We start from the raw sequence: 27,724 nt of genomic DNA on the forward strand, positions 1-27,724 counted from the left end.
CTGTTCCAGTCCTGCCTTAGAATAGAATAGAATATTTTCAGTTGGAAGCGACCTACAATGATCATCTAGTCCAACTGCCTGACCACTTCAGCTGACCAAAAGTTAAAGCATGTATTAAGGGCACTGTCCAAATGCCTCTTAAACACTGACAGGCATGGGGCATCGACCACCTTTCTAGGAAGCCTGTTCCAGTTTTCCACTTCTCTGTAAAGAAATGTTTTGTAATGTCAAGACTGAACCTCTCCTGACACAGCTTTGAACAATTCCCATGCGTCCTATCACTGGATACTAGGGAGAAGAGATCAGCACCTCTCTTTTCACTTCCCCTCCTCAGGAAGCTGTAGAGAGTAATGAGGCCACCCCTCAGCCTCCTTTTCTCCAAAGTCCTTAGCTGTTCCTCACCGGGCATGCCTTCCAGCCCTTTCACCAGCTTTGTTGACCTCCTCTGTATGCATTCGAATAACTTAACATCCTTCTTAAATTGTGGGGCCCAGAACTCCACACAATACTCAAGGTGAAGCTGCACCATCACTGAACACAGCGGGATAATCACCTCTTTTGGCTGGCTGGTTATACTGTGTTTGATGCACCCGAGGATGCGGTTTGCCCTCTTGGCTGCCAGGGCATACTGCTGACTCATATTGAGCCTTCTGTCAACCCGCACCCCCAGATCCCTTTCTACAAGGCTGCTCTCCAGCCACTCTTCCAATTTATAGTTGTGGCTGGCATTCCTCCATCCCAGGTGCAGAATGTGGCCTTTGGACTTGTTAAATTTCATGCCAAATTTCATGCTTGTTAGATTTCATGCCTTCTGTGTAACTGCCTGTGGCGGGTGTAGAAATGAGTAAATGCTTGGTTAGTGTTAAACTGGGAGAATATCCTGCCAATCAATGAGACATTGGTCCAGCTTGCTGTGGCTTTTGTGATCTGTGACTAACTTCCCTCTGTTTCCAATTAGAGAGACATTCCTTTGCTTCCATTTCCAGTGCTCTTGTCTTGTCCCCATACCCTGACATATCTACATTAAAGAAATAAGCTGGTTAGCCATAGTGATTGGCATGATTCCCCTGCCAGGGATCTGCAGGGGATATTGAAGAATGAAAGGCCACTGCAGGCAGTTTAAAACCTGAAATTCATTTGAGAAGCTCTGCTGTGGCTGACAGACATATCTCTCTGGTAAAGGCAGTGCAAAGTTACTGAGATAGCAGTAGCAATGAAGAAGGTCAGCTGGATGATTTGGTAAATCCTGGGAGTGATTTTTCTACTGCAAGGATTAGACAAATGACTGAAAAGATAGATAAGGATCAGAAGCCTGCAACCCAGGAGAGACTAAAAACTGCCATATGCTCCAAGATTATAATAGGAAGATTGAGAGCTGCCTATATGCTTGTTGCATTCTGTTTCGGGAAGAACAAGTGTCCCTAAGGCTGCAGACAAATGTCTTCCTTCCCCCTCCGTGCACTCTTGTTATGAAGCTCACACAGGAAAGTTCCAGTGGGGGACTCAGAGAGGTTTTTGGCTGCAGGGTTCAGCTCCCAACTATCATGTGTAACACTACATTCTGTGAATCAATGGATGATTGGTTTGGCCTGTACATGATTGTGATGCTATGTGTATTGAATCATAGAATCAAAGAATCATTAAGATTGGAAAAGACCTCTAAGATCATCAAGTCCAACCGTCAACGCAACACTACCATGCCCACTAAACCATGTCCCTAAGCGCCTCATCTACATGTCTTTTAAATACTTCCAGGGTTGGTGACTGAACCACTTCCCTGGGCAGCCTGATCCAAGGCCTGACCACTCTTTACCACTCAGTAAAGAAATTTCTCCTAATGTCCAGTCTAAATCTCCCTTGGCACAACTGGAGGCCATTTCCTCTCGTCCTATCACTAGTTACTTGGCAGAAGAGACCAACACCCATCTCACTACAGCCTCCTTTCAGGTAGTTGTAGAGCGCGATGAGGTCTCCCCTCAGTCTCCTCTTCTCCAGGCTAAACAATCCCAGTTCCCTCAGCCGCTTCTCATAAGACTTCTGCTCCAGGCCCTTCATTAGCTTCGTTGCCCTTCTCTGGACACGCTCTAGCACCTCCATGTCCTTCTTGTAGTGAGGGGCCCAAAACTGAACACAGTATTCGAGGTGCGGCCTCACCAGTGCTCAGTACAGGGGCACAATCATCTCCCTGCTCCTGCTGACCACACTATTTCTGATACAGGCCAGGATGCTATTGGCTTCTTGGCCACCTGGGCACACTGCCAGCTCATGTTCAGCTGGCTGTCAATCAGCACCCCCAGGTCCTTTTCCTCTGGGCAGCTTTCTAGCAACTCTTCCCCAAGCCTGTAGTGTTGCCTGGGGTTGTTGTGGCCGAAGTGCAGGACCCGGCACTTGGCCTTGTTAAACCTCATACAGTTGGCTTCAGCCCATCGATCCAGCCTGTCCAGGTCCCTCTTGCAGTGCCTTCCTACCCTCGAGCAGATCAACACTCCCGCCCAACTTGGTGTCGTCTGCAAAATTCCTGAGGGAGCACTCAATCCCCTCATCCAGATCGTTGATAAAGATACTGAACAGGACCGGCCCCAATACTGAGCCCTGCGGAACACCGCTCGTGATCGGCCGCCAACTGGATTTAACTTCGTTCACCACAACTCTCTGAACTCGGCCATCCAGACAGTTTTTTACCCAGCAAAGAGTGTACCTGTCTAAGTCATGAGCCGCCAACTTCTCTAGGAGAATGCTGTGGGAGACAGTGTCAAAGGCTTTACTGAAGTCCAGGTAGACCACATCCACTGCCTTTCCCTCATCCACTAGGTGGGTCACCTGGTCATAGAAGGAGATCAGGTTGGTCAAGCAGGACCTGCCTTTCATGAACCTGTGCTGGCTGGGCCTGATCCCCTGGTTGTCCTGGACATGGCTCATGAGCGCCCTCAAAACAAACCGCTCCATAATCTTCCCCGGCACCGAGGTCAGGCTGACCGGCCTGTAGTTCTCCGGATCCTCCTTCCAGCCCTTCTTGTAGATGGGCGTCACATTGGCAAGCCTCCAATTGTCCGGGACCTCCCCAGTTAACCAGGACTGCTGGTAAATGATGAGAGTGGCAAGCTCCTCCGTCAGCTCCCTCAGTACCCTCAGGTGGATCCCATCCGGCCCCATAGACTTGTGAGCGTCCAGGTGGCATAGTAGATCGTTAACTTCTTCCTCTTGGATTATGGGGGGTTTATCCTGCTCGCCGTCCCTGTCTTCCTACTCAGGGGGCTGAGTGGCCTGAGGATAACTGCTCTGACTATTAAAGACTGAGGCAAAGAAGGCGTTAAGTACCTCAGCCTTATCCTCGTCCTTGGTGGCAACGTTCCCCCCCGGCATCCAATAAAGGATGGAGATTCTCCTTGGCTCTCCTTTTGTCATTAATATACTTGTAAAAGCATTTTTTGTTGTCTCTCATGACAGTGGCCAGGTTGAGTTCTAGCTGGGCTTTTGCCTTTCTAATTTCCACTCTGCATGACCTAATGAGAAATGGATGAAATGGATGACTCTTATAGTCTGGGTTCACTGAATTGCACAGGTGTTGCTGACAGGTTTCCAGCTGGCTTTCAAGGATGATGGAAATTATTGGAGGGAACACGGGTGCTGTTGAGTTGGGCTTGCTATCACCATATCTCTGAGGTTGCTTGGTGGTATATGTGTCTGCTAAATACTGAAGTCATTTTAGCTGCTGATCCAGCATGGGGGAAGAGGTGCTGAATTGTGGCACACAGGGAAGAGATGTCAAGTCCAGGGGGAATTTCAGTTGGAGTCCTGAGCTGTGATATAGTTATCCTGGCGCATCAGAGAGTGAGGTTTGTCTTAGGATTGTTTTCCCAGGTCCAGTGTGGACTGTGTGCTGGGATCCATGAAACAGCCTTGAGTAAAGCTGAACACCAGGGTGAAGAGTGGGGAGTTCTGGAGTGACTTTCCACCAAGGATACTGCAACTTAGTGAGTCCTGAGTTGTGTGGGGGAACAAGCTAATCATACAGAGTTTTCCACCACCATTGTGTTACTAGGAAAATAGTTGGGGGGCCTGTGGTTGGTCACTCTTTGGCACTAAGTCTAGAGAAGCTTTGTGGTCATAGGCAGCTGTTGCTGGCTTGATATATCCAGGTTGTTGTACTGGTCTTCCAGCTATAGTATAGTATCATAGAGTGGCTCTCTTGAAGCTGGAAAGCATGCACAGAGGGGCTCTTACCACATTGAAGTTAGAGCATTTAGTGTGCTGGAACCATGCTCCTGTTGCTGAAGGGAAGGTGAAAAGGGGGCACAAACAGTTTTCAATGGCAGCTGGAGGTGAGGCAGAAACACCCTGACTTCAGAAGTGGCCAACTGTGTGCAGACCTTGGCAGAACAGCAGAATGCTGGCTGTGTTTCTCTTTACAGGGTGATAGGCTAGAGCTAAACAGCTAGGCCTCTCTGAGCAGGCAGAAGGGTGCACTTCTTTCTCTCCTCCCCTCAGCTTTCTGGTGCAGAAAGAGGAGGCATGTGACCCTACTGCTGCTCAGCAGGTTGGTCCCTTATCTTTGAGAGGTCAGGTGGGCTGCAGGGATGCTCCTGGAAGGATATCACCACATGGAGTAGCCATCCAGGGCCTAGTACTGGTATGCCCCTTACAAGCTTTCCTTTTGTGTTTTACAGTTTGTTTACCTCTTACTGCTTCTGTTCACCACTTAATCTTTCTGTCTGTTGATTGCTATGAGGATCTATACTCAAAAAAGCCAACTGTGGGAAAGAGGGAAGTAATCCATTGCTTTTATATGTCTTTGCTGATTCAGCAGTGATGACTTTGACCTGGTTCTAGCAGCTGATAACTTCATGGAGACAGAAGAGAAAGCTGCATGATATAGATGCAATTCATGCTCTTGCAGTATCTGTAGATTGCTGTGTCACATATGAAGACCCTGGAGCATTCCTTGTAAAAGTTAAATTTGCATCTGTGAAAAAGCATTAGCTTACCAAAAGTATTAGAGGAACAAATAATATTAATAGTAGTAGTGAGATATGTCCCTGTGATTACACTTTCTTTTGTCATTGTGTTTTTATCTTCAGCCAGTAATTCTAATTAAAGTACTCAGACTGATAAAGCTAATAACTGTAGGAGACAAGGAGGAGGTATATTGTTTAACCTCAGAAGGTAGTAACAATCCGCACAAGGCTAAATTGGATAGTGAAAGAAAAAAAAATCTACCTAAAAATGAATGCAGTGTTGGAGTTTGCATGGGTGGCAAAGACAGGTGAAAAGCGTCAAAATGACAACAGCAGATTTATTGCCTTACAAGTTCTGACTTAAAATACAAATGAGAAATACATGGTGGAATCCATGTATTGCCTGTGGAAGGATTTTTCTAAATTATTGAGCTGAGTCCAGAGCAGTCCATCAGTGTAGAGCTTGCATGTCTTCCGTCTTCATGGGAACCATAACATCTGTGAATGGAATCCAAATGCCTACTTAATCACATCCTCTGATCTACGCATCTTCTGTCTCTCTGGTCTATGCATCTTCTGTCTGATCTCAAACTGTTGCTGTAGTCTACCAGTTTTATTTAAGTAAATTTAGGTTTTCTTGTTACGTATGTTGAAATGATTTGTAAAGTTCTGAAATCTACATTATATGTGTGTACATACATATACGTATACAAAAATATGATAAATATATAAAATATATAGTTATCATTATTATGTGTGATTTTATATACATAAACATGCTTATTGCTAAGAAAGAGGTTTTGGATCTTCTGTCTTTGGAGACTTTCAAAACTTGTGCAGGCAAGATCCTGAACAACCTGGTCTAGCTTTAATATTACCCCTGCTTTGAGCAGAAGAATGGTTTAATTATCTTCAGAGATCTCATGGCACCTACTCTTACTGTAACTCTGATGTTCAAAAACTGCCCTGGGGCCTGAGTGTTGCCAACAGACATATGTTAATATAATGCATTCCTGTAAGGGCAGTAGTGCAGGATCTAAGGATCTATCAAGCTGGAGTGCTTTTCCCCATTCTGTAGATGAATCTGTGCAGTAAGTGAATGTGGAGTTAGTCTGACAATAGTCTCTAAAGCATACAAGCATACCTTCTTCTGCAAAAGCATGAAAGAATGAATACGGATTTGTTCACATGAAATGCATGTGTATACCGTTGGGCATGGTTGGGTGAGTCAATGGGAGAGAATGATATTGTGAGGACATTAAAGCAGGGCTGAATACTGGTGCTGATCAGCAAGAAGGAATGAGTTGTGCTTGCTTCTATAGATTGCCCTCTAAATTTTCACTTGGGTGTGTGCAGGAGCTGAGTTAGTTAAGTCTGCATGTGAACACAGAAGTACCGAGACACTAAGCATAGCTAAAACAGCATTACACAATTCTTTTTCAACAATCGGGCCACCATAAATCCAGCTACTGCGTGATAGCACAGATATTATCTGCAGCCTTTCCTTCAAAACTGCTCAGATAAGGAAGGAGGTCCGTATTACACTTCTTTACACATCCAACTTAAGGCAGACTTGCAAGCAAACTGTTAGTTAGCATTAGGACTGTTTTAATATACTGTATATGTGGAAGTGAAACCTTCTGTAGACAGAATAAGATCATGCATTTTATTGTGATTTAAAGGGCATTTTAACTCTAAATGAGAAATTAGGCACAGTAAGAACATGTATTGGAACTTACGTAAATGGCTTTTAGCCCGATTAATGAGGAGAAAGGATCTAGAAAGGAAAAAGGTGAATCTGTGTTTCTCTTTTTAACCATCAAGTTCACTGGTAAACTTCTGTTTTGCAATCTGATCTTATGGGGCCAGTTTGCCACTGTATTTGCTTGCATCACTGAAGAAATGCCTATTTATTTTTTTTACAAGCTCCTTTGCTCCCCAAGCTCACTGGCACTGTTTGGTATAGGAGAGATGTGTGTGTCTCTAGACACCTTTGTATGTGTCCTTGCCTACCAGCAGTTGGTTATAGTGTCTGAGTCTCAGACGTTCATGCAGAGCACGGTCCCATGGCACTTCTCATTCCTTTGCTGTCCTGTGTCAGTGTGATTGTATCCTTGACTAACAGTATGCTAGGCACTGTGTTGAAGAGGAGGAAGTAATGAGACCTGGCAGTTGAAACAGCATATGGTGAATTCTCATGATAGATAGGAAAGGGACTGTGGTACTAATCTTCATATGTCACTGTTTCTGTAAATGTAAATGTAAAACAGTCCATTGACAATGAAACGGACATAAGATGTGGTTTTGGAGGAGTTGTGCATTGTGCATGAAGTGTAGAAAATTGTTTTACAAAACATATTCTGCTAATGGCAGTGCCTGGGACACAATTTTTTTTTTGTTGGACTTTTTTTTTTTTTAAACCTGCTTTTCTGAAGGGAACAATGGCTATTAACTGCTCTGTCTGTCCATCCTTCCATAACTCCCGGATCTATTGGCAGATGCTAGAAGGTGTATTTTCAAATCTAAAATAGTTAAGTGGATGGGTCAAGGAAAGACCCTTTCCTTACTGAGGGGAAAGCAAGTAGAACTCTCTTTTTAAACTTTCAGCAGCAGTGTCTGTGTGGCCTGTGTTGCCCTATGTGAAGCAGCGACACACATGGGATAGTGAGGAACTGCAATTACTGCCTGGGGAATCAAGGGCATAGAGGAGAGAAATGGGGAAGCAAGAGGTCAAGAACTGTTATTTATATATCAACTTGTTAGCAGTTGGGTCCTGTTACTGTGAGTGTGTGGACTTACAGAAACTGCAAAAAGCAATTAATCTTCTCTGAAAACTAAGCCTTGTGTATGAGAGAGTAGCTCTTCAAACCCTGTTAATAAATATCGGCTTTTTTTTTTTTCCCAACACCTCGCTATTCGTCCACATGTGTCTCAGAAATTTAGGAGCTACATTTCCCAATTTGTGCTTCAGTTACATTTTAGACAAGAAATGTGTCCCTTTCTGGAAATCAAAGCTATGAATGAGGCCTGTGATTTCTTCCAAGAGGAGAGCTGATGCAGGTCTTCCCAACACTCAAATTAGGAGTAGAAGAAAAGAGTCTATATACAGCTCCATCTGCAGAGTAGTCCTCTAGAATCATGACCTAAATTTCTGACTCATTAGTAAGATATAAAAAATTCTTCTTTTACTCTTCCTGATCCTTCTTCTGACCCTTTTGGGAATTCAACCACGTACAGATCACTGTATTTGCAGGTTTTCAAAGGCTATGAAATTTATTTTGAAAAAAGGCGGTACTGAGGCTATGGGGAGGATTCCTCAACAGGTTTTTGAATTCAGTGCTTCATGGAAGAAAGCAGAAGTGCAAGTCTTTATTCATCTGGAAAACAAATCCAGGCCAAACTTTGCAGTCCTTCTGTATGCAGGCTGAGATTTGTCCAGGCTTCATCATCAGAGACCTTTCTGATGTATAGTTGTCTGAGCATTAAATGAAAATATTATTTTTAAGGAAACATCTGCCTAGGGCATATTTGAGATGTGAGACTTGGAGATCGCTTGGAGACAAGGAAAGAAATTTGGTATTTGTCAAAAATTTCACGTTTGTTGTAAAAAAATCAAACAAAACAAAAAAACCTTTAACATACAGTGAATTCTGATGTAGCTAGTGACTGGTCTTAAAGACTCAGTTTATTTCAGTGTGGTAAGTTCTCATTGGTTTCTTTTTTGTTTGTTCCCTTTGAATGTGTTTTTTAGTCAAACAGAGGTATCTGCAAAATTATGCATTTAAGCATGTTCTTCGTTTTCTTCCTGTGGCTGCATATGCAAATCATTCTTTTGCATATGCAAATACTAATTTAAACTTGTATTTAATATAATAATATATGTAGGTCTAAAATGGTATTTTTTAAGACTATGGAAGAACAAAGACTATGCATCAACAGTGAAACTTGCACCTTAATAAATATATATTAGAGCAGTAAACCAGAATCTCAGCTTGTATTTAATTTTAGGGGGGGGGGGGAGTTGTCGTTGTTGGGTTTTTTTGATCTTGTATCTGCTAACTGACTTTTTAGCTAGAGCTATGGTTTTGAATTTATCAACTTATCTGGTAAGTGAGCCATACTCCTTTTCTTTTGCCTTTGAGTTTTAACTACAACCTGCTAGGGAGAACTCCTGTGAGTGTTCCCTGAATCCTTGTTCTCTCTGATCACAGAAACTCAAATACAAGTTTCACTTAGTTTTGATCCATGCACTTCTATTTGTGTTTCAGAGTTTCTTTTGCTTGAAGTTACTCATGCCTCAAGTTACTATTACTAGATCTACATGACAGAAAATAATATCATATGTGTAAGGGGTGCCATAGGATGGGCTTGTGTAGAACAGGAATCAGTAGTTGTAGGAGCTCACAGTCCACTCTGATAATCCTGTATTCTGTTAATGGTCTTTAACAATAGCCCTGACAAATGCAGCTAATTGAGACATGAATTTGGAATCTGAATGGCTGCCTGAGGCCTTCTGGGGATTCCCTGATAGCTGTGATTCATTTTGACAGCCACATGAAAGGTGGCTGGATTTACCAGAAAGGACAGACAAATTAACTGTGTCCTGCTCCAAAGGGCAGACCCTGTGTGTGAATGCCCTCTCTAGCCTACAGTTACAAAACCTCAGCATGTTACCCCTCCTCTGATTGTGTCTAGGGCAGATGTGGCAGGTACAGCATTAGATCCTGGGTAGCCTGACTAGTTGAAATTTCTGGGAGGGATGCATTGGTAGATGATGGATGGCATCCATTCCCTTCTCTTTCCTGTCCTGTGTTTGTCAGTCACTAACATGGAAGATCTATTTGGAGACCAGTTGAACAAGTTTAGCCATTTGCCTTGGAAGTACACTTAACCCAAGATGTGGGAAGGGCACTGCATGCAGGCCATAAGCTGGGATCTTCTGTGCTGGCCTTGGCCTCTGGACCACAGAAAACAAATGACTGACTGAGACCAGTTTGCTGGACAGTGGCTGAAAGTTGTTGAGAGAAAAAAACCACAACACAGATATCCCTGTCTGGAACACTGATGAGCCCTGGTGAACATGGAGGCACTTTGATCATCACACGGAAAGGCCTGTTCCTACATGCCCACGGGGGAGAGGTGACAGCATGGTGCTCTCACATTGGATCTTCCCCACAGGGAATGGAGGTGATTAAGATCATGATCTGCAGAGCCCCACTGCACATGCAAGGGATGTACCTGGGATACTCATAGGCTTGAGAACAGAACTTGTGTGTAAGATTGGCAAGCTTGTGCTTTGTGAGGATGGCATGAAGCAGTATCAGGGCAATGAAGCAAATATTCTGTTTATTATGTGTACTGTGATGAGAAAACTCTTGTACTCAGAACCTTGTTGTTCATGAAAACACATTGTCTGTGATTTGTCTGATTTTGTCTGACCTACTGCATATAGGCTTGGAGGATACTTGCTAAGGTAAAAGTAATTTCTGGGGAGATGGCACAAAGGCTTGCAAATTAGGAACCCTTCTTCTGGTTGGGATCTCTGAGAACAGGAAAAATAATTTTCCGTAATGGGATTGTGAGAAGGAGTTTAGACATTTACAATAGGTATAGTTATAATAGAACTAACAAGCATACTCATTTGAGGTTTTCAAGCCTTTTTGAATTAACACTTCTTTTTGAAAGAAGTAGAAAAACTTGAACCTTCCTAGGAGTGGAGAATTTATAGCTGTTAGCAAGTATAGAAGAAATCAAATGTTGGCACTGGCCAGCTGCTATATCTAAGCTGAGAATTAGTAAATTTTAATATATATGGAAACAGTAACAGTCGCCTGGTGAGTGCTCTGACAGCTCAGAGCTGTAAAGCTACTTTTAATAAGGAAATACAGATATACAGCTCCAGGAAGGTGAAACAGACTGCTCTTTCTGCCTGCCTGAGTGCTGAAAAGTGGGTTTGGGATTTGTTTGGCGGTTTTGGTTTTAGGGTTTTTTTTGTTGTTTTGGGTTTTTTTGGGGGGAAGTGGTCATTTGGGTTTTTTTGGGGGGGAGTGTCAAATTACCCAATTTGACAAATTGGATAGGTGACCTGATTGAAAACATAGTTATAGTGAGCTGTATTGAATTTCATAGTGCTTGTGACACTATTATTCGTCTGAAGGGGAGGAGTTTACATCCACTGTCCAAGCTAGGGGAAGTTTTCACTCCAGGGATTACGGTAGTGGATATATTTCCAGCCTCAATCTAATCCCGTACAGATTTACAGATAATAAAATATAATAATAGTAATAAATACAATAATGAAATAATGTGGGTTTGGACCTCCTTACATTTTTTAAACTTTCCTTGTTAGAACACAGTGTTTGCTTTTTTTGACCTCTTCTGAATAACAAGCTAGTTGCTTTAATTCTTCTGTTCATGTTCAGTACAGTAAACTCTTGAATATGTTACCATCATGCTTAAAGCAAATCAGTCTTGATTTTTATCTTGTTTGACAGCATTTTATATCTATAATTTTCCTCCTAGTATATTTTTGGCAAACAGAGAAGAAGAAATATCAAATAACTGTGTTAGACTGCTTTCCGTTTCATGTTTTAGTACAGTTATGCTAAGGGTTGGCAAGTATTACTTGTCAACATTTGTAATAAGAGAGCAGCACAGAGCCCATGCCATCATCCAGCAGCTCTTGACAAGATTGCGTCAGAAGACTAAATGGATGGCAGTACTTTTGGAGATAAACCTGTCCTTGTGACTAGGAGAAATTACTGCTGCATGATACACGTGTTGTCTTTGTCTTAAGTGTGTGCAGCTGCTGTCATCTGATTTGCTGCTTGGGCATACGTTGCCAGACGTGGGGGAGGGGACTTTTTTCCTTGGGTTAACTGTTTTTCACAATAATAAAGCTAATTTCACTAATTTCAGACACTAAATGAGAGAAAGAATTATTTTTTCCTTCCTCTATTATCCATGTCAATCTGGTGGCTTCTGGTCAAACAGAAACTTATAGTCACTTTAAACTTTGAGTGGAGCAAAACACAATTAATTTATAATTAGAACATCAATCCCAGATACTTTGGTATCGCAGCTGTTAACCTGTGACTGTAGGACAGCTAAGTCTTGCTCTGACACTCACATCTCTGTGTTCAGTGATAACAAATACATCTTCTAAAATGTCCCTTCTTTATAATGTGCTTGCGAGTGATCTATAGTCCAGGGTAGGAAGCTTATGCTGAGGAATGTGGTGGGGTATTTTGGTTGACTGTTTTTTTGTTTTGGTTTGTTTTTTTTTGTTTGGTTTGGTTTATTTTTTTTTTTTGTAAGCAAAATAAGTAGTATAAAATTGCCGTGTGGCAGTGTTGCAGGACCTGAGTAGTGACTCTGAAATGTGTTAGATGTTTTGTTCCCTAATCTTAAAGGAGATCTTTGCCTTTTGTAATACAGTGTTCATTCACTCCATAGCATTTGTGCAGGTGTTTGATCTGGAAATGCTCATGTGTCCTGTTTTTTGCTTTGTCTGGTGGGGTATGGTGGCAGCAGGAGACAGAAACAGATGCAGCTAGAGTCTCATAGCTGGTTCTTTGTTGAAAAGATTGAAGCTCTTGGAACAGCAGTCTGCTGTCAGTCATACTGGTACTTAAAGATGTAAAGTAACTGGTGGGACACAAAGAGTCTTGGTTGAAAAATCCCTCTTAAAGATAGCAGGCCTTCAGGGCAGAACCCTTTAAGCTCCTTCTTTGAGTGAGGGGTTGGACAGGGTGATCTCCTGGGGTTCTTTCTCACCTGAATTATTTTATGATTCTGTGGGATTCTGATGCTGAGGCCTACTTCTGCTTTCTCTGCTTCAGACTCTTTTGCCTGTCCTACATTACATCTCTGTGCTCTGCAGTAATTCTCATATGAAAATTTTTTTCTTTGCCCTGTCCCCCTGTCAATTTCTAGAAACCAAGATTAACTCTACCCCTTCAGTAACAGGGAGGAGTGATTCCTGTTACTTTAATCAGCTGATTAAAAAACCTATATAACCAATGGGACTTACACAGCATACAATGGTTTTGCAGGGGTCAGGGGAGCGTGGTAATGTAGAGTAAGGGGTGAGATTTTCTAACCTTCAGGTTTTTCTAGTCTCCTAATGGAGGAAGGAAAGTTGTTCGCCTGACAGATAATTTCTTTTTGCTGCCTTTTGTCCTAGTTCACAAAATACAGGTAAATACAGTGTTCATTGTAGAGAAAGATTGCACAGATGGGTTCAAGGAACTAAGTTTAAACAAGAATCTTGTTTTGTGTCTTGTTCCTTTTCAACTGAGAACTAAAATTACAAAGCTTCTTATTAATGCAGTGAAAAGAATAGCCTTTGACTATTTCTTTGAAAAATTTTTAGCAATATTTTCAGTTGTAGCTGATAAACCTAAAAAGCAGAGGGGGTGAAGTAAATGTGAGTGAAAGCGTGCTTTTCTCGCTGAATATTAGCAAACTTCTCTGGTAAGAATTGCACTGGATTGAATGTGCTGGCTGATTGGATCTTTCTAATTTGTCCATTCCAATTATTCCATATCTTGTGCTCGTCAGAAATCTTTTGATATAGAGTCTGCCTTTGTGAGGTTTCTGGTATGAACAGGAGCACACTTCTATTTCAGCACCATTTAGTAACTGATTTGTGGCAATTGTGTATTTGTCCTCTGAACTCAGACTGTACTTTGAAGGATAGGATGCGGCTGTGTGAAACACTTTTTTTGCTGGCAGGGTGTTACTGCCTTTGTTGGCACATCTGACTGGAGATTCTAGTAACAGTTACTTTCCTGTCTTTCAGGTATTGATAGCTGATGACTACTCAGATCCATTTGATGCCAAAAGTGAGTTGAACAGAATGGGAAAAGGGGAGAACACTGGCTATATGGAACCGTATGAAGCCCAGAGAATAATGACTGGTAAGAAAAGACAATTGCACATATGAGCTTTAATTGCATGGCAGTTCACATGGATATTACAGCAGCTATGGAACAAATGTCCTTTGGCATGCAAAACCATGTTTCTGAAGATGGTTGGGTAGTCAACAGTAAATGCCGTGGAGGCTTTTCATGTGCCTGCACATGTCCTGATATCTAAAAATACTGCTCTGGACCTCACTATTGCATATAGATGGTTTGTACTGTTATGTGGGAAGATGAAAATGTGAGCAGTTGGAGTTGGAGTGCGTATTGCTTAGCTTGGCAATGTCAAGGCTGTCATCTGTGTATGTAGTAGGGATGGCCAAAACATGACATTGTGTTAGTTCACTTAAAAACAGTTGATCAATTTGCTTATGGCCTTTTTTCCCTCAATCAGGTTCAGGCTTGTTGGTCTTCCCTCTGTTGGAGGAGGGCTGCAAAGCTACACCTTTGTGTAGCTTCCTTCCTTCCTTCCTCATTTTTCTGATGTATTTTTTATACCAATGGTCAAAATGAAACACTTTAGGATGCCTGTGAGCCTTTAACTGTTATTCTTGGTAGTGTCCTTCCTCTTCTGTCATGTAGGGAGATGGTTAATGGTGGTATTGTTGTAGGAGTTTGGACTGTTTGAACCCCTTGTCCCGGCATTATGCAACTGTATTGTCCGTGTATTTTCCTCATATTATCTGCATCCATCTCCTACTTGCTGGCTGTGCAGTCTGCAAACTTTTCTGGGGTATGGGGCCATATATTTTTAATTTATGATGTTTTCACTCAGTCAACACACATATTTGTGCAGACCAATTGTGCCTTTCTTGGATTTGTACAGCAGGTCGTCTTTTTCTTATTATGAGGTAAAAGTCACTCTTGTGCCCAGTTAAGTTGATTGTATGCTTTCCTTTTCTATTGGCAGCTCCTGTTTTGGGCCCTCGGGAAAGATTAATCAGTGGGGGAAGATGAGGCTGTTGGATGCAAAGATCCTTTTTTCATGCAAGTGTTCCTATTTTTCTTTTCTTAAATAGCATTTCTGAAGAGAGACACAGGAAATGACATGTAGACTATATTGTTTGGAAGTTTTCATATCTTATAGAGGGCCTGGGAGCTTTTATTTCTCATTGGTGTAAATTTATTCATTCTAGTTGATAATGTTGATAGTTGAGTAGTACCTGATTTCCCGGGTGAGTTTTATTATGTATCTACTACTTCTAAAGAAGATCTTTGGACTGCAGTTTTGTTGGCCTCAAAATACTTACTGCTTTGTTTGTTATGTTTGTTTGTTAGCTGTGCTGTCTGATGAACAAAAGAATGTTATATGGCTATCCATTTAGCTATACTAATCTGGAGAAGTTCTTCTGACTGTATTTAACATGGGTTAATCCCAGAAAGGGGGAATCTGCATACCCCAGCAGAATGCACGTTAGGAGAGACAGAAAACAAAACAGCCTTTTGTCAGTTATTCCTAGTTTACAGATGTACCCTAGCTCTTGATCAACTCTGGAAACCAGGTGTAAGGGCTAGTTTGAAATAGGAGCCTAAAGCTTTTGTGTGTGCTGCACGCTCCTTGAATTAGTAGCGGATTAGGCAAAAGCAAATGTCCATATGAAATAAGACCCTATTACTTCAATTTGAGAAGTTAAGCTTACACCTGAATAGAAGTGTATGATGTCTGAAATAACTAATATGTTCATTCAAAACTTATTCTTCCTCCCTCAAAGCTCTGTGGGCTCACCGTTGTGATGCAGTTGCTTCTTAGTTGATGTTTAATTAAAAAAAAAAAGAAAAAGCCTTAAAGTTGATGATTTCAATAAACTATTGAATGGTCTACCTGATTCCAGAGTCTGTCTGTGGTTAGAATTGGATTTAATCAGGCTTGAAGTTTCTTCTGCTGATAGTGTCCCACAAAAATACTGTCTTCCAGATTTGTGGTTATGTTGATTGAAGAAAGCAACCTTTATGCCAAGGTTTGGAAAGACTTTTCGAGGAAAGGCTTGACCTGAGACTAAGGTATAACATATTGAGAACAAAAGCATGTTTATAGGAAGCTGTCATTTCCTGGCAGCCAAACTCATCTGCTGGCCTGTGCTGATATTCATAAGTGTCTGTCCTGTCTTCAGGAAGTCCATGCCAGAAGTTCAGAGAAAATCCCTGGGAATCCAGTTCCTGGTGTGCTGTGCAGTATGAGTCTCAGCTTGAGTGGGTGTGCTCCCAAAGCCGCAGGAACAGTGTTGCATCTTTACCTTATCCCCAGCCTGTTTGGGGATTGGATGTTCCAGTGTAAATTCAGATGTATGAAGGAATTTCTCTGTGATCTTAGTATCTGACATACTGTATCCTGGACTATGCATGGAGTCAGATCCTGGCCTGGCTGCTATCATGAATGCATGCGTGCATGCATGAAAACAAGTAGAGATAGCTGAGAAGATGCTGATTTCTAAGGATGCTGAGAAGTAGGTGGACCAGGAAGAAAAAAGTAACCTGCTAAGAAGATACTGGCATTGCTGATACTGCCTGGATAACCACATCTTAGCAAGAAATAGATGAGGAAGGATTGGAGGCAAAGAGAAGAGGAAAGAAGAAACAATGCAATAGAACATTACTGTGACTGGGGTTCCTCATAAAGCTGCAAACCCACATCTGAGCTGTCTAACAGCTGAAAGAACTGTTCTCTCTTGGAACAGCAGTATAAATCCTCATTGTTCCCTTGCAAGGGCTAGACTTTCTATACAAATGTGTTGTAAGTATGGTGTTTCCAGTGCTTTCTTATGCAAGCTTTCAGTTCTTATTTTTCCCCTAGCATCAGTCTGTAGCTGCAGCAATAACTGCTGCAATAACATGTGGCCCATCACAGAAACAGGCCTATGCTACCTTACCAAGCCTGTAACCAAGTATCATTGCTTGGATCAGGTGTAGGAGGTACTTCATGCTTGAGACAGAGCTCCCCAGAGGAGTAGTGGCTGGAGGTGCTGCATTTGAACAGAAGTGAATAGTTGATACACTATTGTATCAGAGTTGATACTCTGTCAGGCCAGACTGGTGGTGGCCATAACATCCAGGCTGTTCCATCATCCGTTCTTCTCAGGGAATGCCAGAAGAAGAGAAGTTAGGTTCCACCTGAGTATTTACTCCCATCAGCCTGCTCTGGATGTAAAATACTGGAGAAGGGTTTGTTTGTTTTGTGGTAATCCCTTACCTGAAAGGAGGAAAGGTGTCCTCAATTCATGGATATGGTTATACCGGGGAAAAATGTTGGTATCTTTTTTCCCTTTAAAATCCCTTTAAAGTCATAAGGCTCTATCCCAGCCATACCCTGTGAGCTGGAAGGGATGGTGCCTTTCCGCTTGCTCCTGACAACTGCTTGTGTTGACACAGCTTTTCCAGGTATCTCTGCCTCTCAGAAGGAATTAGGTCAAGTCCTGAGACTGCATGAAACATTTGCAATCAAATGCCAAATCAAGGCAGTCTATACCACAGCCATCTGTGTGCTGAATCATAGAATGCATCTAAAACTCACCTTTGGAGGAGGATCAAATTTTGGATCATCACTCAGATGGAGACATGCTGTCAGCCAAGTTGTTGCACAAAGAACTGTATCCTTTTAAGGTATGATAAGGAATACTGGCTACAAGAATGAGATAATAGACAGCATCTGTTGCCCTTCTTAACTTGCTGCTTGGCTCTGAAGGAAGTCCCTTACCTCCAACTCACAATTTTTTGAGTACAAGGTGCCTAGCATGATACATGCTATAATATAAAAATCAGTTTACTTGAACAATAGTAAAATTAAGGTCAGTTCAAGTCTCAAACTAATTTGGAGCCACATTATCAAAAATGTGGGGGGTGGGTTCTGTGAGTGGGGAAGTAAAAAGCGTTATCTGAGGGGCATGCCTACCTTGAGGGATGTGTGTTGGACAAACACTGCTGTCTTTTCCACATCAGCAGCTGTGTTTTCTGTGCTCTAGAATGGGTAGTGAAGGAGAGTTGGGGCAGGGAGGCCCTTGAGTTAGGACAATGGTTTGACCTGATTTCTTAGAGGCCTAGAAGTGCCTTAGGTCTGTGCCCTGCCTGGAAATTTGAATGTACACCATGTTTTTCCTTTGTTTTTTTTAGGCATTACCTAGCACTGTGCCAGGGGCATGAGCCCCTGCATGGAGCTCTGGCCTCTGTGTCATGCATCTGCCTCAGGGATATGGTAGAAGAGAGAAACCCCTCTTCTTGTATTTCAGAATTCTGTAGACTTCAATGGGTAGCATTTCTGAAAATAGTTACTTTCCATGGTATTCCTCATGGAGCAAATGCTGTGTTGTGAACAGACTTCAGAAGGCTGTCATAGCACTATTGATAAAATATACACTGTGCCTCTCTTCTGTTGGCAGTAACTTTAGAGGCTACTCAGGGCATAAAAAATCTCCTTCCAGATATTCAATGGCAGGTGTTTGAGGTAGCAGGAATTTAGTTTTGTTATTGATGCAGTTCTCACAAGAGACTAGTCACACAGTTGTCCTGGGACCTAGGCATGTTAGATCTTGTGGGTGGGATACGCTGACCCATGAGATCAGGGGAAGTACTCAATGTGCATTGAGTCAGTCCTGAATCAGCAAAGCAGCATGCCGCCGGTATCCCTTGAAGACTGGAATATCTAAATAAGTTGCAAAAGGACTTCTGGCCATAAATGGAAAGCTGAATTCAAGTCTCCCGGATGTAGTTAAATCTGAAAAGAACATGTCCTTCCTCACACAAACCTGGTCTGTGTAGGGCAGACTGAACAGATGAGCTCATGTACATGCTCCAGGGATGGGTAACTGGTACACAAGAAGGATCTGTGGGCTGGACCTGAAGAGCTGGAAATTATTTCTAGGGATGCTCTAGAGCATTTGGATCATGGCACTGAGATGCCTGTTGTCTTGCATGTGTGGTTCGATGCATTCATCAACCTGGGTGATGACACATCTGCACGATCAGCAAAGGTGAACAAAAAATAGAGAAAGTACTTGATGAGGAAGGGCAGAGCCTCCATCCCCTCCATCCAGAGGGGCCTTAATAAATGTGAGAATTCTGTCAGTAGGAGCTTTTTTGAGACTGAACAAGGGGATGTTAGAGAGAATTCCAAAGGAAATTCACAGCTTTGTTCACAGGCTCACAACATTAATCCTCCTTCCTTTCTTCTTTTTCTGTGTATTTATCATCCTGTCTCTATATACATCATCCTGGCTATGCAGTAGAACAGCAGTAGGCAACTTTAACTAGCTCACACCTAGGGATTTTGTGTTTTGCCTCCCTCCCCATGAATGCAGAAAGCTGAGCTGTCTCTCTAAGTGCAGGCAGTGCTAGAAGAGCAAATGCCTTTATATACTTCACTGCTTTTCTCTAGGGACTGCGGTAAGAGTCTGTGCCTGAGTCACAATGGAATCTCCAATGCATGACAGGCAGCCTAGCAAAAGCAGTGCACCTGCCTTAACTGGGAACTCCCCATGGACATGCTAGGAGCAGTAGCTCTGTCTTGCTGCAAGCTATCACAGAAATGCTGGGAGTGTGGGGAAAACAACATTCCCATGAACCTTCACCTACTTCAAGAGGTCTTGGGTGTCAGTTTCCCTTGTAACTGGAGAGGCTGTTTTTTTTGTTCAGACATGTAACTTCATCTGAATAGTCACTATAGCACATTGGTGGTGAGTCAGTTCTTGTAAAATCCTTTACCAGGTGTCCTCTGGCATCTTGCTTGTTGGCGCCGAGTTTACCTCTGCAAATAATGTAAAAAGAACAAAGATAATTACTTTGATAAATATTAGGCCACATAAATCAGCACGTATACAGCATGGGATGTTTAGAAAGAACATTCCTGGCCTAGTGAATGTCACTGAGCCTAGCAAGCCAACCTGTGATCTTTAAGCACTGTAGTGACTCTGTTTAAGATTTGCTATCTGCTTGTATTTGAACATGGCAAACAGCTGTAGCCAACACAGAAGAGGCAGTGTGTTTGGCTGCTAAGCTCAACAGCTGGCATAGTTTTCAAAAGACTTTAAGCTTCTTCTCTTGTTCCTACATTTCTGTGTGTTCCAATTCTAAATTTTATTTGAGGACCTAACACTAGGCTAGCCATGACTAGAAATCAGCCCAAAATGAGAATTTATCCATCATCAATCCATCTCATATGGTATTGTGGATTCCTTACTAGAACTCTTATGTTCATTGTCCTGTTGCCACAACATCGTGTGAATAAGACTACATGCTGCTCATTCTATCAGAACAAGTTTTAAGCTTTTTTTCTTAAAAAAGAAGTGGGAAAAAGTGCAAGGTAACTCTTCGCTCTTGAAATTTGATATGTATGGGCTCTCAACTCATCGTTTGCAATGTGGAGAGACACTGGGTGAGATTTGAAGAAGCTCAATAGCACACAGAAGTAAGCTTGTGACTGGTAAGCTTTATTTACATATTGGGAGTTTTCTAAAGAGCTGCACTGGAAATCTTGGGGAGCTCTTCCTAGACCTGACAAAGAAGGGGATATCTGATGTGTCCTGAGCATACCCATCATTTGGAGCATAGTGCTAGTGTTACTGTGTATGTTTATAGAGCTTGGCTCTCACCTGCTGCTAGCCTGATTGCAGTGCAGAATTCCCTGCAACCCAGCAGAAGTGAGGACATATGTTCTGAACAACTGTGCTCCTTCTTTAAAATATGCTAAAAGTAATGTTAGTTAGAAACTTCCTGGGCTTCAGCATCTATTTCAAGTTGTTTCTTATTTCATTAGAAATTTGGACAGAGATTTCATTCAGCAATGATTTAGAGGAAAGAAATTGTCTAGGGAGACAATTATAGAAGAGGACTTCCTCATTCGCATTAGGTCTGACGTGTATGAATTGAGCCATGTTTGAAATAATGCTGGATCTGCTTCAACATAAGTCCTTACCTTCTCTCTGAGGAAAGCACTAGATCTCACATGTGCTGTGAAACTGTATCACTTTAGATCCATGACCAGTTGTCAGGATGGTACTTCTCTTCCTGTCTTCATGGAGCACTTCACACTCCATCAGTGAGTATGAGGAGATAAGGCCAGAATGTATAGAGTATCTTATTTCTCATGTTGGGAGAGACTGTGGTGTGTTGTGGTTGCTATAACTAGATGCATAACTGGGGGTGAAAACCAGCTGTGCATAAAATGAATAGCATTCCTCTATGTTTAAATCTGTCTCCTCCCCTAAAATAGTTTAAGGCATTCTCTCTAATGTTTAATATTATGGCGGTGCTTGCTGCTCTGGATAGTGCATAAGAGCTTACAAATGCATGAAAATAAAAAACTAACTCTTCATCTCTACTCTATACAGCTGGGTAACTGTAAAATTGGCCTTTTCCTGAAAGAGTAACCATCCCATGACCTTGGTCTGGAATAGGAGTTAGAAAGAGAGAGACCATGTGTCTTGCCACTCAATGCATCAGTTGCATGTACAGAATTTTGTTGCTTAGTTTCAGTGTACAAACATATTGTCCAGAATGGGTTTAAGCCAAGATTTAAATGTCTCCCCCCCACACAGTTTCAACACCCTCATCTTGCCCTTGTGACTCAATGTAGTCTGGAAATGGACCAAGTGGTGCAACTTGAATCACAAACCCGAATACAAATTGAGTTTTTTTTCAGTTTCTTGCTACTTCTTCTCATTAAGACACAACTTACGCCCAAAATAATGGGAACAAGATGTCCAGAACTTTGACAAGGTAGGTCAGCATCATAATAGGCTAAGTGAGGGTGCATGTGGAAGGAACTTAACTTCATTCACGCAATTTACTTGCTCAGTGTCTCATGAATCTAGCCGATGTTCTTCCACAAAAAAAAAGTAAAGGAACGGATGCTTGGATGGTTGGAAAAGAGAAAACATTGAGCTCAAAATACTATTAAACCCTTGCTCACAGTTCGGAAAGCTCCCTGCATCAAATTGATAAAGAAGTTTCTAGCCACTTTGATCAAGAGGGTTACTTAGACAAAACCTATCTGCTTCCCTAATACAAGCAACATCTGTAACGTATGATGGTGCTTATTCCTTGGTGCCTGTATGTGGTTTAAACACAGCATTGCCTTTGGCATAGAAGGTTATATTTAAGTTTCTTAACGTGTTTCTTTGATTCTGTGTCTGTTTTAGCTTGCCAGTTACCACAGGTCTTCCCTCTCCCTCTACCCCATCACCCTCACCCCCAGACAAGTTTCAAGATTTTGGGCTGCTTTTCTTAAGAACAGTGGTCCTTTCAATATTGGATGTGAATTGCTTGTCCCTTCAAGACAGGGATGCTACTGGCAGCAGTCTGAGGAGCACTGAGGTCTGTGTGGTCCAAGAAGATCTGTTATTTTAGAAATCTAGCAGCTGTCTCTTGAGAAATACAAAAAAGAGAACTGTGACCCTAGAGTGAGAAGAATTCAGTGAAGTCTGAATTCACTGGAAGTCTTGGAAATCTTTTGGCTACAAAGGTGGAAGAGCTCCTTGTTTTCTTATTTCATATCTTGCTGGATTAAGCAACTTGCTGCTGCTCTGTTGAAGGTCATTCTAGTCTCCCTCCCATCTTGCTTTCACCCTCCTCCCCCCACCCCTACCCCCTAGTGCAAGATATGTTGGCTCTGGCCATCCAGTGAGATAGAAAAGATGAATGTCAGCTTGCTGCAAAGGATTCTTTTATGTAGAATGTGCCTGTGCATGAGGGCATGTGGCAGCTAAGGGAGATTCTAAAGATTCGTGTGGTTGTGTAAACCCTCAAACTGGATCAAGTAAATTAAAAATGAAACTGTTCTGCATTTTCCCTGGAAAGCAGAGTTCTGTAGACTGCGATTTCTTCTGATTTCATCAGTGTTCCATCTGTCCTTTCCATGCCTGGAAAGGGTGAGAGGCAGTGAACATAAACTGAAATGAGAGGTTCCAACTGAATGTAATGAAAAAAAATTCTCACTGTGAGGACAGTCAAATGGTGGAGGAGGTTGCCCAGTGAGATTGTGTAGTCTCCATCTTTAGAGTTTTTCAAGACTGAACTGAGGAACCAGAACCTGAGTAACCTCATCTGATCTCATAACTGACCCTGCTTTGAGTAGGAGATTGAACAAGATGACTTCCTGAGATCTTCTTTAACCTAACTTATCCTATGATCCTGCGACTAATCTGTAGCTGTTCTGTGAAAGTGAGAAATGGCTGTGACAATCAGGACATCCCAGGCTAGCTTGTGGGAATCCGTGTTTGTTTGGTCTCAGTCCCTTTCCAGCTTTGCCACTATGTCAGTATGCTCCCAGTACTGGAAAGACCAGACAGGTGCTTATGAGGCATAAAGAAGCAATCTGCTGAAATATAGCTTGAGCAGGGGGTCATCCATAAATATCCCAGTTTTCTGGAGGTAACACTGGATGAGGGAATATGCATGCTGAAAGCATGCTGTTGCTGTTGCAGGAGTGAGTATGATTCCTGACAGCTGTTCACTATCCCTTCTTGGGATGAAGGAGCAGAGGCTGGACAGATGGGCTTGCAGGCTGGACTGGGCCTATATATGCCTGCCTGGAGTCCATTGGCAGAAATTCTGGGTGCTTTTCAGCTGGCAGTGTGATGGAAATATAGGTGACTGATACCACTATGATCTGCATGGAAAAGGAAGGGAGCACTGTAAACTCTTGCTGTTGGCTCTGACTGGGAGGAGTGTCACTTTATTGGGTGGGGAACATCAGTGGTACATCTTGCTGACTTATCAGTTCAGCCCTCAATCTTGCCAAACTGGTCCCAGTTCTATTGTTCTTCTGCCACATTCCTCAAAAGCAGGATGGAGAGAATTTTTTACATGAAGAGTCAGCAGCTTGGGAGAAACGTGGACTGTTGCTGATGAGCTTTACAGGGATTTGTTAGTTGGAGCTGGAACAGTGATGCTAAAAGAAAAAATGAGACTGGCAGCACTTGGGACAAAAAGCAAGTCCCTTGTTGCACTCGTATGCCTCTTCTTCCAAGTTATGCTTTGTTTTCCTCTTCTCTTTCCTCTTACTCTTTTGCAAAGAGGCTTTTGCCAAAGGAAGTGTTTGAAGCCCATGTGAAAATGTTTAAAAGCAGCATTTCAATAACCAAACTAGTATCAGGATTACAACCCTGGGAATAAGTATTTCTACACTAACCCAGATTTTTTTTATTTTAAAGAAAACGAGTAGACATGACATGCACTATGAAGTGAGAAGGAATTTCTACCCTTTCTCCATCTAGCTGTGCTCAAGTCAAAGGTCCTGCTGGGTTGTTTTTTTTTTTTTTTTTAAACTAGTGAGGATTTTTTTTCTCAGAAGTACTTTCTCAATCATCCCCTCATATTACATTCTCTCTTACTCAAATCACTTTGGTTTTTTCTCTGTACTGTACAGAAAAGTTAAGTAAGCTCAAACAAGATGGTACAGGAAGCATTACTTAAACATGTGGTGAAGTAAACATAATACTTCTTGGAAGGAACAAGATACCCTTTCAACTGTGATATTTTGTCATCTTTGTTGTGCTTAGCTTGCTGGTAAATGGATAGAATTTTTGCCTGTTGGCTTTGCATGCAAACTCTGAAAGTCTCCGGTGGCAAAACATGAGTGAAACCTTAGGTAAATGGAGTCTGTTTCTGACATCAGCTGTAATGTGGTAGCTACAGTTTCTCCTGCGTCTTTTTTGGCTTTGTAACCCAAACCAGAGGAGATTTTTCTCATCCTTAAAAGTAAACGAGAGTTGAAGATTGAGCCAGTTCTGTGTCTGCTTGCCACAGAGACTGAACATCTTGCCATATCAGTTTACCAACATTTTAATGTGGCTTTGAAGCAGTGTCATAAAATGAGCTTAAAACTTCAGTGGGAAGTGGTCAGAAACACAACTTCCTTTGTGCATTTTATGTAGGCTGGCAACAACACACATATTCAATCTTCATCTGAGATTGCTCTGTGTTCTGCCTTGTTCAGTTTCATGTGTTGGTGGCTTGCAGTGGGAGAGTTCGCATACAGCTTGGTTTTTTGAAGCAGAATGTGGGCAGGAAAAACTGATGCTGTTGTAGGTCAGACTAGCAATTAAGAACAAACCAGTCAAACTGGGGGGAAATGAGGCTTGCCTGGAGGAATTCTGGGCTTGCTTTGAGTTCTGCATTCATTTTCTGTGGAGAGGGTAATTTGAAAAGCTGTGTGAAGAAGCAGTGGGTTTTGTGGCTCTTGTGCTGTTGTGGCTCTCATATGGTCTGTCAGACAGTTTCATTTGGCTGGAATGGGCTGCAAGGCAGAAAACTCTGATGGTATAGCTGAGCCCTCTTGAGATTTTCCAGCTGTTATGGCTGTAAAGCAGCCTGAGGTGGGCTAGAAGGTGTCTGTGCTACTGTCTCAATTGAAGTAGAAAGGGAAGAGGGAGACAAAGGAAGAAAATGTGATGTCTTTCAAATATACCATTGCTTTTGTATGTTAAGCTGAGTAGCACTTATTATTGCCCTTTCCTTTGGTTGTGAGATGTCACTGAGAAAGCTTGTCATCATGGTAGAATATAGAGCACATCAACAGACAGCCTCTCCTAATCACTTTTTTTAAGGATCTTTTTGTATCTTTCTTTAAAGACAAACAAAGAACAAAACACCCAACAAAAAATTCAGCTTTCCACAATTGTCTCTTTGGGTGCGGTTTTGTGCATTGAAAATGTTTGCGTGAACGTTGGTTAGTGGTTTGGAGATGCATATTGGAAAATAAGAGTGTAACTGGAAAAATTACCAGAAAGTGTTGACTCAGTTGTATGCATCAAGATCATGACTGGAATGAATTTTTATAACATGACATTTTCTGACGACCTAAGTGAAAAATACCAGATGTTACTCTTCATGATTTGTGATGCTTCTGTTGCAAGAAGGGAAGAAGAGGACTGATTTATGGTGTTTGCATAACTGTGGTTTGCTTTCCTTAACAGTAGGGTCTGTTCTTAATGATGCTCTGCTGAATGCTAACCAGATTTATTTGCTATGGCTAGATATCTGTGTAAACACAAATGATCTTGAGTGATGACGTGATAGACTGTATACTTTGGAGCATTTTATCAATAGCTGCATACATTCAAACACCGCTTCACGTTCTGTACTGTTATATAAAAGTGTTGTCCAAGGGGAAAAAACCAACGCTGCATTACTAACAGATTGCTCTGTAAGTGGGCTTTCAACATAGAATTGGGATCTAGTCAGGGTTTGCCTGAGTAGCATAATAACTACAGAAAAATCTGCAAACAAGTACAAGGTACTGAATATTAGCAGCTGGACAGCTCGGTGAAGTCTTACAAATGCTAGGTACTAGTTGCTTCTTCCATCAATCACTTGCTGAGCTGACTCAATGAGTAGAGGGATCATAGGCCAAAGGGGAAGAGTTGAAACATTTTCCCAGTAATTTCAATGTTCATATCCCTGTCACTTTTTCTGTGCTAGCAAGTCAGGTGTCTTTTATTGCATGCAAGGCCTCGGATTGTGAAAAGCAAAAATCTATGGCTGGATGTGATGATAGCTGAGCAGCTTTCTTGGTCTACTCATGCGGAGGTAGAATTCTAAATTAAACCAGAGCTGAACAGGAAATGTAGACCATCTTTCATGTCTACATTAATGATCCTTGCTGTGTGCATGTGCAGGACTGTGCTGGACTTTGAGTTTACTGAATCTCCCATGCCAACATTTGAGGGCTTTTACATCCAACAGATGGTCATTCATCTTCATTAGGTGCTTCGGTACTGGTCAGAGTTTCTAGATTGTGCCAGTAGCTCAACTGGAGTGACAGAACAGGAAGATTGCAACTAGGACAACGCTTTCCTTGGGAAAGCAAGTCAAAGTGGGCAAAACTGCAAATAATCAGTCTGGCTGATCACCGTTTCTTGCAACTTGCCATTTGCAAAATTGCAAATGATTGCTGTGGCCAGTAAGAACTGTGGCTGTTCCTTGCAGTGAACAGGAAAAAAACAGATGGTTTAGTATGCAGATGCTGTGTGGCTTTTAAGTCCTGCAAAAGGAGGAAACAGAGTACTGATAGTGCCTGGTTTTGCTGAGATCTTGGTCAGAGGGAAAGATCTCTTGTAGATGCATCAGGTATCACTTCCAAAACTTTGACTTCCCTTTGTTTTAATGAAGTTTTTCTGAGAAATGACTAACAAAATTAAAATAATGGTCATTAGTCATCACGGAAGCTTCAGTTTTGTTTTGTTTTTTAATCATAGTGACACAATCATTCACAGGGTAGATCTTTCTTTAGAAACAACGTGCAATTCACATTTCTGTGTTGCTTTTCACCATGTAGCCACCATGTCTATGGAAAAATCTATTCTAGGAGTTTTTAAGCAGCAGTCCTTCTCCCTGCCTTGTACTTTCTATGGGGAATGCTAGCAGGTGGCTAAAAGAAGACAAGGCCACATCTCGTCTGGCTGAGAGAATATCTCATCTGGTTTTGTTAAATCAGATATGACAGCTCTTCTGGCTACATGAGTGTACTGTCTCAGTCTGCCATATATGTTGTTCCTGTAGGCAACTTCTTCCCCGCTATGTATCACAGGGCAATTAAGTCTGGAGGGAGGCCTCTATCCACTTCCCCTTCTTCTCTGCTCCCTCCCCCTGCCATCCCAAGTAAGGCCACGTTCAAAGTTCATAGAATCATAGAATCATACAGGTTGGAAAAGACCTCTAAGATCATTGAGTCCAACCGTCAACCCAACACACCATGCCCACTACACCATGTCCCTAAGGGCCTCATCTACACGTCTTTTAAATACCTCCAGGGATGGTGACTCCACCACTTCCCTGGGCAGCCTGTTCCAAGGCCTGACCACTCTTTCAGTAAAGAAGTTTCTCCTAATGTTCAATCTAAACCTCCCTTGGTGCAAC

General features: G+C 42.1%; 1 protein-coding gene across 2 annotated transcripts in view; it reads left to right on the top strand.

Moving 5' to 3' along the window:
* Positions 1-27,724, top strand: part of SHB (SH2 domain containing adaptor protein B) — a 79,859-nt gene that overhangs the window by 8,670 nt on the left and 43,465 nt on the right. For both annotated transcript variants that reach the window (XM_075136240.1, XM_075136241.1), the window contains exon 2: positions 13,759-13,876. In XM_075136240.1, coding sequence (XP_074992341.1) covers positions 13,759-13,876 — 118 coding nt within the window. The remainder of the gene's footprint in view (positions 1-13,758; positions 13,877-27,724) is intronic.

Source organism: Calonectris borealis, chromosome Z (assembly GCF_964195595.1).
Source record: "Calonectris borealis chromosome Z, bCalBor7.hap1.2, whole genome shotgun sequence".
Lineage (NCBI taxonomy): Eukaryota > Metazoa > Chordata > Aves > Procellariiformes > Procellariidae > Calonectris > Calonectris borealis.